This window comes from Mizuhopecten yessoensis, unplaced genomic scaffold (genome assembly GCF_002113885.1).
Source record: "Mizuhopecten yessoensis strain PY_sf001 unplaced genomic scaffold, ASM211388v2 scaffold10365, whole genome shotgun sequence".
Taxonomy (NCBI): domain Eukaryota; kingdom Metazoa; phylum Mollusca; class Bivalvia; order Pectinida; family Pectinidae; genus Mizuhopecten; species Mizuhopecten yessoensis.
In genome coordinates this window covers 32412-43274 of record NW_018408510.1, presented here as the reverse complement: position 1 = coordinate 43274, position 10863 = coordinate 32412, and the positions used below count along the sequence as shown (strand labels likewise).

Genomic DNA, 10863 nt, shown 5'->3' with positions numbered 1-10863 from the left:
CGAAACAGTGTCCGCTCGATATCTCGAGTAATTATTAACGGATTAACTTCAAACTTCACAACAAGGTTAATTACCATGAAAGCTCAGACAAGTTTGATAACCATTATTATTTGACCGTAATTATTGGAGTTATTCCCCTTTGGTTTCATTAATGCGATGCATGCGATCCATGATGTTGTGGAATTTACATTGATCTACCAGTTATGTTGAATGATTTCTCTTTTAAAATCAATTACTCACAAATACTTCATATATTTCAATCATACAAACAACTGCTCATTCAATGTGTGACGGGCGTATTATATACCGCTCGCGGTAACCTTGTTCCTTTTATCTCTAGACCTCGCAACTCGATCTCCCTAACTCAAACTCCTTCTTCAAAACTCCTTAACTCAACTCCCAAACCTCTCTTCTCCTACGACTCCCAAGCTGAACTTCCTTACTATCTGTCCCTTAGCAAAATCCTGCTACATTAAATATTTTGATACACATGTACATACAATTGTTGATGCTGCTGAATTCCTGCTAAAATTCTACCCCTATACGACTAGATCCAACTGGCCATAAATCCTGGTAAATTTGACTCCAGCAGTCAGCATCAGCTGGAGGCACAAACACTGACTTTACAAACTGGACTACCCCATCTTCTCCTCTGACACTGTTCATCAGCCACGGCTGATAAAACAAATTATATATTATTAAAAACTATCAGGAAGGGGGTCTTAAAATGATACACATTAAGTCTTTTATTGAAGCCTTGAAACTTACTTGGATACGTAGGTTGTTTACATTAGAGAGTAAATGTTATTTAAAAAATATGCCAATAAGGAAGTAGTAATTTTATAATCAAAATGAGTTTTACATTAAAACACCACACGTTGCAGGAAAAGCTGAAGTTTTACTGAGAATCATATCATACCTAGATTAATAAATCGCAACCTTATCTTCAAGTTTAATAAAATCACTGGTTGATCAGATGATGGACATTTTTTCTTCAGGTACACCATCTACTCCCCAAAAGATGGACAGCCTTGTATGGACCATGACAGAAGTAAAGGAGAGGTAAGGCCGCTGGGGTCAGAGATTTTTCCAACAGCTATTCACTACTAAATGTTGATATAAAATGACTAACCCATTTTCAGGGTCACAGGAGTTACAATTTCCAAACAACTTATTCTAAAGAGAGCAGTGGGTATCAGTAAGCCAGTGGTTTGCGGGTTAACTGTTTAGCTCACCCGAAGGAAGCATTTGATACTGTGCCCCTAGACAAGCTTCTTCTGAAACTAGATAAGCTTCTTAGGATGGAGCACATACCTGTCCTCATTTTTGCCGAAGGGCAGGTGAGCTGATGTCATGATGCGGCGTCCATCGTCCGTTGGCTTCCGTCAACTTTTCCTTTAAACAACTTCTTCTAAAGAAGCCATGATATTTGACTGAAGTATTGTAACGACTATCCTAGTGATGTGTGAAGTTGAGAAGTATTGTAACGACACTATTCTAGTGATGTGTGAAGGTGAGAAGTATTGTAATGACTGTCCTAGTGATGTGTGAAGGTGAGAAGTATTGTAACGACTGTCCTATTGATGTGTAAAGGTGAGAAGTATTGTAACGACACTATTCTAGTGATGTGTGAAGGTGAGAAGTATTGTAACGACTGTCCTAGTGATGTGTGAAGGTGATAAGTATTGTAACCACTGTCCTAGTGATGTGTGAAGGTGGGAAGTATTGTAACGACACTATTCTAGTGATGTGTGAAGGTGAGAAGTGTTGTAACCACTATCCTAGTGATGTGTGAAGGTGAGAAGTATTGTAACGACTATCCTAGTGATGTGTGAATGAGAAGTATTGTAACGACTGTCCTAGTGATGTGTGAAGGTGGGAAGTATTGTAACGACTGTCCTAGGGATGTGTGAAGGTGAGAAGTATTGCAACGACTATCTTAGTGATGTGTAAAGGTGAGAAGTATTGTAACCACTGTCCTAGTGATGTGTGAAGGTGAGAAGTATTGTAACGACTATCTTAGTGATGTGTAAATGAGAAGTATTGTAACGACTGTCCTAGTGATGTGTGAAGGTGAGAAGTATTGTAACGACTGTCCTAGTGATGTGTGAAGGTGAGAAGTATTGTAACGACTGTCCTAGTGATGTGTGAAGGTGAGAAGTATTGTAACGACTGTCCTAGTGATGTGTGAAGGTGAGAAGTATTGTAACGACTGTCCTAGTGATGTGTGAAGGTGAGAAGTATTGTAACGACTGTCCTAGTGATGTGTGAAGGTGAGAAGTATTGTAACGACTGTCCTAGTGATGTGTGAAGGTGAGAAGTATTGTAACGACTGTCCTAGTGATGTGTGAAGGTGAGAAGTATTGTAACGACTGTCCTAGTGATGTGTGAAGGTGAGAAGTATTGTAACGACTGTCCTAGTGATGTGTGAAGGTGAGAAGTATTGTAACGACTGTCCTAGTGATGTGTGAAGGTGAGAAGTATTGTAACGACTGTCCTAGTGATGTGTGAAGGTGAGAAGTATTGTAACGACTGTCCTAGTGATGTGTGAAGGTGAGAAGTATTGTAACGACTGTCCTAGTGATGTGTGAAGGTGAGAAGTATTGTAACGACTGTCCTAGTGATGTGTGAAGGTGAGAAGTATTGTAACGACTGTCCTAGTGATGTGTGAAGGTGAGAAGTATTGTAACGACTGTCCTAGTGATGTGTGAAGGTGAGAAGTATTGTAACGACTGTCCTAGTGATGTGTGAAGGTGAGAAGTATTGTAACGACTGTCCTAGTGATGTGTGAAGGTGAGAAGTATTGTAACGACTGTCCTAGTGATGTGTGAAGGTGAGAAGTATTGTAACGACTGTCCTAGTGATGTGTGAAGGTGAGAAGTATTGTAACGACTGTCCTAGTGATGTGTGAAGGTGAGAAGTATTGTAACGACTGTCCTAGTGATGTGTGAAGGTGAGAAGTATTGTAACGACTGTCCTAGTGATGTGTGAAGGTGAGAAGTATTGTAACGACTGTCCTAGTGATGTGTGAAGGTGAGAAGTATTGTAACGACTGTCCTAGTGATGTGTGAAGGTGAGAAGTATTGTAACGACTGTCCTAGTGATGTGTGAAGGTGAGAAGTATTGTAACGACTGTCCTAGTGATGTGTGAAGGTGAGAAGTATTGTAACGACTGTCCTAGTGATGTGTGAAGGTGAGAAGTATTGTAACGACTGTCCTAGTGATGTGTGAAGGTGAGAAGTATTGTAACGACTGTCCTAGTGATGTGTGAAGGTGAGAAGTATTGTAACGACTGTCCTAGTGATGTGTGAAGGTGAGAAGTATTGTAACGACTGTCCTAGTGATGTGTGAAGGTGAGAAGTATTGTAACGACTGTCCTAGTGATGTGTGAAGGTGAGAAGTATTGTAACGACTGTCCTAGTGATGTGTGAAGGTGAGAAGTATTGTAACGACTGTCCTAGTGATGTGTGAAGGTGAGAAGTATTGTAACGACTGTCCTAGTGATGTGTGAAGGTGAGAAGTATTGTAACGACTGTCCTAGTGATGTGTGAAGGTGAGAAGTATTGTAACGACTGTCCTAGTGATGTGTGAAGGTGAGAAGTATTGTAACGACTGTCCTAGTGATGTGTGAAGGTGAGAAGTATTGTAACGACTGTCCTAGTGATGTGTGAAGGTGAGAAGTATTGTAACGACTGTCCTAGTGATGTGTGAAGGTGAGAAGTATTGTAACGACTGTCCTAGTGATGTGTGAAGGTGAGAAGTATTGTAACGACTGTCCTAGTGATGTGTGAAGGTGAGAAGTATTGTAACGACTGTCCTAGTGATGTGTGAAGGTGAGAAGTATTGTAACGACTGTCCTAGTGATGTGTGAAGGTGAGAAGTATTGTAACGACTGTCCTAGTGATGTGTGAAGGTGAGAAGTATTGTAACGACTGTCCTAGTGATGTGTGAAGGTGAGAAGTATTGTAACGACTGTCCTAGTGATGTGTGAAGGTGAGAAGTATTGTAACGACTGTCCTAGTGATGTGTGAAGGTGAGAATTGTTGTAACGACTGTCCTAGTGATGTGTGAAGGTGAGAAGTATTGTAACGACTGTCCTAGTGATGTGTGAAGGTGAGAAGTATTGTAACGACTGTCCTAGTGATGTGTGAAGGTGAGAAGTATTGTAACGACTGTCCTAGTGATGTGTGAAGGTGAGAAGTATTGTAACGACTGTCCTAGTGATGTGTGAAGGTGAGAAGTATTGTAACGACTGTCCTAGTGATGTGTGAAGGTGAGAAGTATTGTAACGACTGTCCTAGTGATGTGTGAAGGTGAGAAGTATTGTAACGACTGTCCTAGTGATGTGTGAAGGTGAGAAGTATTGTAACGACTGTCCTAGTGATGTGTGAAGGTGAGAAGTATTGTAACGACTGTCCTAGTGATGTGTGAAGGTGAGAAGTATTGTAACGACTGTCCTAGTGATGTGTGAAGGTGAGAAGTATTGTAACGACTGTCCTAGTGATGTGTGAAGGTGAGAAGTATTGTAACGACTGTCCTAGTGATGTGTGAAGGTGAGAAGTATTGTAACGACTGTCCTAGTGATGTGTGAAGGTGAGAAGTATTGTAACGACTGTCCTAGTGATGTGTGAAGGTGAGAAGTATTGTAACGACTGTCCTAGTGATGTGTGAAGGTGAGAAGTATTGTAACGACTGTCCTAGTGATGTGTGAAGGTGAGAAGTATTGTAACGACTGTCCTAGTGATGTGTGAAGGTGAGAAGTATTGTAACGACTGTCCTAGTGATGTGTGAAGGTGAGAAGTATTGTAACGACTGTCCTAGTGATGTGTGAAGGTGAGAAGTATTGTAACGACTGTCCTAGTGATGTGTGAAGGTGAGAAGTATTGTAACGACTGTCCTAGTGATGTGTGAAGGTGAGAAGTATTGTAACGACTGTCCTAGTGATGTGTGAAGGTGAGAAGTATTGTAACGACTGTCCTAGTGATGTGTGAAGGTGAGAAGTATTGTAACGACTGTCCTAGTGATGTGTGAAGGTGAGAAGTATTGTAACGACTGTCCTAGTGATGTGTGAAGGTGAGAAGTATTGTAACGACTGTCCTAGTGATGTGTGAAGGTGAGAAGTATTGTAACGACTGTCCTAGTGATGTGTGAAGGTGAGAAGTATTGTAACGACTGTCCTAGTGATGTGTGAAGGTGAGAAGTATTGTAACGACTGTCCTAGTGATGTGTGAAGGTGAGAAGTATTGTAACGACTGTCCTAGTGATGTGTGAAGGTGAGAAGTATTGTAACGACTGTCCTAGTGATGTGTGAAGGTGAGAAGTATTGTAACGACTGTCCTAGTGATGTGTGAAGGTGAGAAGTATTGTAACGACTGTCCTAGTGATGTGTGAAGGTGAGAAGTATTGCAATGACTGTCCTAGTGATGTGTGAAGGTGAGAAGTATTGTAACGACTGTCCTCATGGTGATGTGTGAAGGTGAGAAGTATTGTAACGACTGTCCTAGTGAGTTGATAGATCATAATGTAGGTTTAAACCATGTGAAAAGTGATTTATCAAACTTGCCGTAACTCTCTGATCCAAATTTGATCGACATTATTTCACCAGCGATATTCAAAGTTGATATACTTGTACATCTTGGGAAGGCAAATTGTCACATAAGCGGGTTATGATTATAACATCCTGTTGTCTCTATGAATTTAATCCAAAATTCAGGGGTAGGGATATTGGCAACGTGTTCGATCTTGTTCGAGTAAATGATTTTGAATCATATTCAAGGTCACAGACATGAGTTGTATAACAGATGAGCTCTATATACATTCCTATTAGTCGTGTGTCTTATGTATTACAGAATGTTGGGCCTCAAGAGTACACACTGATCAAGTTGAGAGTTCTGGAGCCTCTCCCTCCCAAACTAAGGTGAGTTGGTAATAGCTAGATATATGTATGTGGCTGGTGTAGACTTCTGTAGTGCCACTCATTTTAATGCTGTGCTGTATATGCGCAGTGTCTGTTCTCTCTCCGTTTGTGGTCTGTCAATTTCTTTTAGAAAAGGTTTGGAAATGAAAAGACATTGACCTACTTTCAACGTCACAAAGGTTAATCATGCCAAAACTTCAAAAGACTTTTTCTGAAGAACCAAAAGGTCAAAAGGCTTGATGTTAGGCAAGTAGCTTTGTGGGATGAAGCCTGACAAAGCTTGACCAGTACTTTCAAAGTTACAAGGGTCAGATATGTAAAAAACCTGTTTTTGAAGAACCAAAAGGCCTAGAGTTTTATGGGGTTGGGAAAAAAAATAGTAAGATATATTTTTTTCAGGGAGAAATGTCAAGCTTGACTGATAGCAACAACCAGGTAAGCCACTTACGAAGATAAACTAAATAAACGTGTAATCATTATTCGTGTGATGTGCGCACTTGTGTATAATAGACACGTTTATGGGATGGAAGAAAAAATATTTGATATTTTTTTCCCATATTATTCCACACTGTCGCATACATCGCCCGCCTGTCTGTCCATCAACAATTTCTTCAAATGACTTCTTCTTATAAACCGCTGATTGGAATTTGACCAAATTTGACTAGAGGCATCCCTAGGTAGTAGGGACTCAAAATTTAACAAATGGAGGGGTTGACACCCTAAGTGGCTGATGGGCAGGGCCAAAAGAGGCAAATTTTGCCATATTGGTTTAAGCGACTTCTTCATTGAAACAAAGAGAAGGAAGTAAACCATATTTGGTATACAATTGCTGAGCATCGAATAGACAAACAAAATTGTGATATAAGAATCAACCCTGGGGTCTGGCCCCACCCCTTAGGGACTACTTCCTGAGCTGTAAGTTTGAAACAGTTGAGTTCCCCACCCCATAACCATATTATACCATTGCTGGGCATCACAAGAGGAACACAATCATGATATAAAAATTTACTCTGGGATCAGGCCCCACCCCCAGATACTTAATTCCTGAGCCATAACTTAGAAACGGTTGAGATCCCCACCCCATAACCATATATACCATTGTTGGGCATCAAGAGTCGAACACAATCATGATATAAGAATTGACCCTGGGGTCTGACCCCATCCTTAAGGACTCAAATCCTGAGCCATGACTTTGAAACAGTTAAGATTCCCACCCTATAACAATATATACCATTGCTAGGCATCAAGAGACAAATATAATCTTGATATAAAAATTGACCCTGGGATCTTGCCCCAACCCTAAATACTTGATACCTGAGCCATAACTTTGAAACGGTTGAGATACCCACTCCATTACCACATAATTATGTTTGATTGGCATGAAGAGGTAAACACAGTCATATATTAGAATTGACGCTTGGGTCTTGCCCAACTCATAGGGACTTAGTTCCTGTGTCGTAACTTTGAAATGGGTCTGATCCCCATCCCATAGCCATATATACCATTGCTGGGCATACTTATCCAGGTGAGCGATACAGGCCCTCTGGGCCTCCTGTTCTCTAAAAAAGTGTGCACTATACACAAATATTTATTGTATACGTTAATAACATACCTACTACATGTAAGTATATCATCCTATTCACACAAGATGGTCTCTTTTGAAACTCAGATACAAACTCGGGTCACGACCATTATATGTAAATTTTTCGAGGACTTTTGGAAATATTTCGCAATGTACTTGCAGCAATAAGCTGATTAACTAACATTGGCATAATAGTTCCTGTTTGCATTGTCTATTTTACTATTACAAAACGATAAAATCAGATAAATACACTGTACAGTAGGCCGGAAGTTCAGGTCTCTTCAATGTTATGTTGTGAATAGATAGGGGGGCTAGTACAAACCTAGGACAGAGTGCTGTAAAGTATTCTAAAATAAATGACCTTGACCTACTTTCAAGATCACAATGGCCAAATTTGTTAAAAAAAACTTTCAACAGCTTCTTCTGAATAACCAATAGGTATGAGCAATGATATTTGGCCAGAAGGTACCTAGGACAGACTGCTATAATATTTCCTCAAGTAAATGACCATGATCTACTTTCAAGGTCACAGGGGTCAAATATGTAAAAACATTTTAAAAACTTCTTCTGAATAACCAGGAGCCCAAGAGTGATGACATTTTACTGGGATAGAGTAGTATAAACTTTCTTCCAGTAAATGACCTTGACTTTTAAGGGCACAAGGGTCAAATGTGTACCAGTAAATGACCTTGACTTTTAAGGTCACAAGGGTCAAATGTGTAAAAAGTCTTAAAACATATTTTTTTTCTCATTACAAAAAGTGCCAGGGTGATAGTTGGCCTATAACATGCTGGGAGAGAGTAGTACAATTTTAATAAAAAAAAAAAATGAACTTGACCTACTTGACCAAATTTAGTATGAAATATTCTTGGACCAAGAGGATTCAATGTTGTATAAAGGGCAGGTCTTGCTCCCCAAGTGCAGCAGAGTGGGGCTCAATAGAGGTCACCAGAGACAAGTCATCAGTTCCTCCTTCATGATTAATGATCTCAATCATTTAGTCTGGAACATTCTTGATATGTGGAAATATTTGCGAAATAACTTTTATTGAGAACATTTTCCTGTGATTGCTGAAATATCCAGGTGAGTAATATGACCCTCTGGGTCACTTGTTCTGTATTCTGACAATATCAAGTTGGTTTATGTTAAATTTGTTTTGAACACAAACAGTAATTAAAAATTCATTTGCAAGCTTTGGAAACATGTTTCTTTTTTCAAGCAAAGGTGCAAAGAGAAAACACACTTTTGATAGCTTGCAAAATCTGTTTTCAACTACTGTTTTGAGTCCAACCTAACCTACATTGTAGCAGATATTACTCATTCCAAACTGATGAATATTAAGTTAAGTTCTATGCAAACAGAGTTTATTATGAAGTCTGTTTTTTTTATAGAGGCTTGGAGGGAAGAAAGGTGTATTTGGTAGCAGCCACTCTACGACCAGAGACAATGTTTGGACAGACCAACGTCTGGATTCATCCAACGATTCCTTACATAGCTCATGAACTGGTCAATGGAGATGTTTTCATCTCAACAAGAAGATCGGCTCGCAATATGTGTTACCAAGGCTTCACCAAGACTGAAGGAGAAGTGAAGGTTCTAGTGGAGCTGAGGGGACAGGTCAGTAATGTATACAAAGGAGAGATATCAGTATCACAGGTGTAGGTTCTAGTGGAGCTGAGGGGACAGGTCAGTAATATATACAAAGGAGAGATATCAGTATCACAGGTGTATTACTAAGACTGAAGGTTCTAGTGGAGCTGAGGGGACAGGTCAGTAATATATACAAAGGAGAGATATCAGTATCACAGGTGTATTACTAAGACTGAAGGTTCTAGTGGAGCTGAGGGTACAGGTCAGTAATGTATACAAAGGAGAGATATCAGTATCACAGGTGTATTACTAAGACTGAAGGTTCTAGTGGAGCTGAGGGTACAGGTCAGTAATGTATACAAAGGAGAGATATCAGTATCACAGGTGTATTACTAAGACTGAAGGTTCTAGTGGAGCTGAGGGGACAGGTCAGTAATATATACAAAGGAGAGATATCAGTATCACAGGTGTATTACTAAGACTGAAGGTTCTAGTGGAGCTAAGGGGACAGGTCAGTAATGTATACAAAGGAGAGATATCAGTATCACAGGTGTATTACTAAGACTGAAGGTTCTAGTGGAGCTGAGGGTACAGGTCAGTAATGTATACAAAGGATATCAGTATTACAGGTGTAGGTTATAGTGGAGCTGAGGGGACAGGTCAGTAATGTATACAAAGGAGAGATATCAGTATCACAGGTGTATTACTAAGAGTAAACCCTGTTTACTCCAACTAGTAGGGTCCAGATCAATAGTTTGAGAAATACATGGTATTCGACAAAACCCGAGGTTCGGCCGACATCATCATTTTTTTTATCAGTTGGGACAACAGACAGTACGGGCACTAGCTATCGTGGATAATAGATGATTGAAGAAAAAAGAAGTTTAATCAAGATGACAGCATTTAATCAGATTTAAAATAACTAAATAATGAAACCTAAATAAGATTTAAAATAACTAAACAATGAAAACATATAGCCACCGGTATTGAGAAAGTAAATAAAATCTAAAGCTGCATGTGTAACGTACTTGTCGTTTTGACATAGTCCGCTATACTGTAATCGGATACATTAATTTGACAAAATATCAAAACGAGAGGAACTCTTCAATCATTTAAAATGAATAAAATCTTTAATCCTTGTAATCATAATGTTGATTGATAGCGAAATTAACAATCACAAGGTATTTAAGTTTGAATATCTTTAAAGTTGGTCGGATTTCGTGACTTCCGCTTAATACTGCCATGCCGAAATATGGTTTTACACACCAAGTGCATTACCACTTCCGCCAAATCGTGGATGTCAAAACATCATCTGGAAAAAATAAATATGCACACAAAATGATAATGCAGCTACAACAGGGTAATGTTACAGATACATAATGATACTGCCGTTAATCCTTTAGTTATCTGACGTCAAGCCAACACCTGTATAAACACATTTAACATGGACTGCAGTCTGTGCCTCGATATCGAGACATGTTGACGGCAGCGCCGGTACCTGTGATACACAGATAAAATATCTGTCAGGCATGACAGGTCACACCTGTTCGACGAATAGATAGGATTAATACTAAAACCATGAAGAGTCTGGGACAAAGGATTAATACTAAAACCATGAAGAGTCTGGGACAAATTGTTGTTTGAGGAATATGCGGTATTCAAGGATGTGGGGTTTTACTGTNTAACATACCACACCAGTCATACTGATATATAACATACCACACCAGTCATACTGATATATAACATACCACACCAGTCACACTAATATATAACA

The 10863-nt window shown here is 39.5% G+C and overlaps 1 protein-coding gene across 3 annotated transcripts in view; it reads left to right on the top strand.

Annotated features, from left to right (window-relative positions):
* The window catches only part of LOC110460363 (leucine--tRNA ligase, cytoplasmic-like), a 63393-nt gene that overhangs the window by 20514 nt on the left and 32016 nt on the right, over window positions 1-10863 (top strand). For all 3 annotated transcript variants that reach the window (XM_021513232.1, XM_021513233.1, XM_021513234.1), the window contains exons 8-10: window positions 999-1062; window positions 5850-5917; window positions 8891-9116. In XM_021513232.1, coding sequence (XP_021368907.1) covers window positions 999-1062; window positions 5850-5917; window positions 8891-9116 — 358 coding nt within the window. The remainder of the gene's footprint in view (window positions 1-998; window positions 1063-5849; window positions 5918-8890; window positions 9117-10863) is intronic.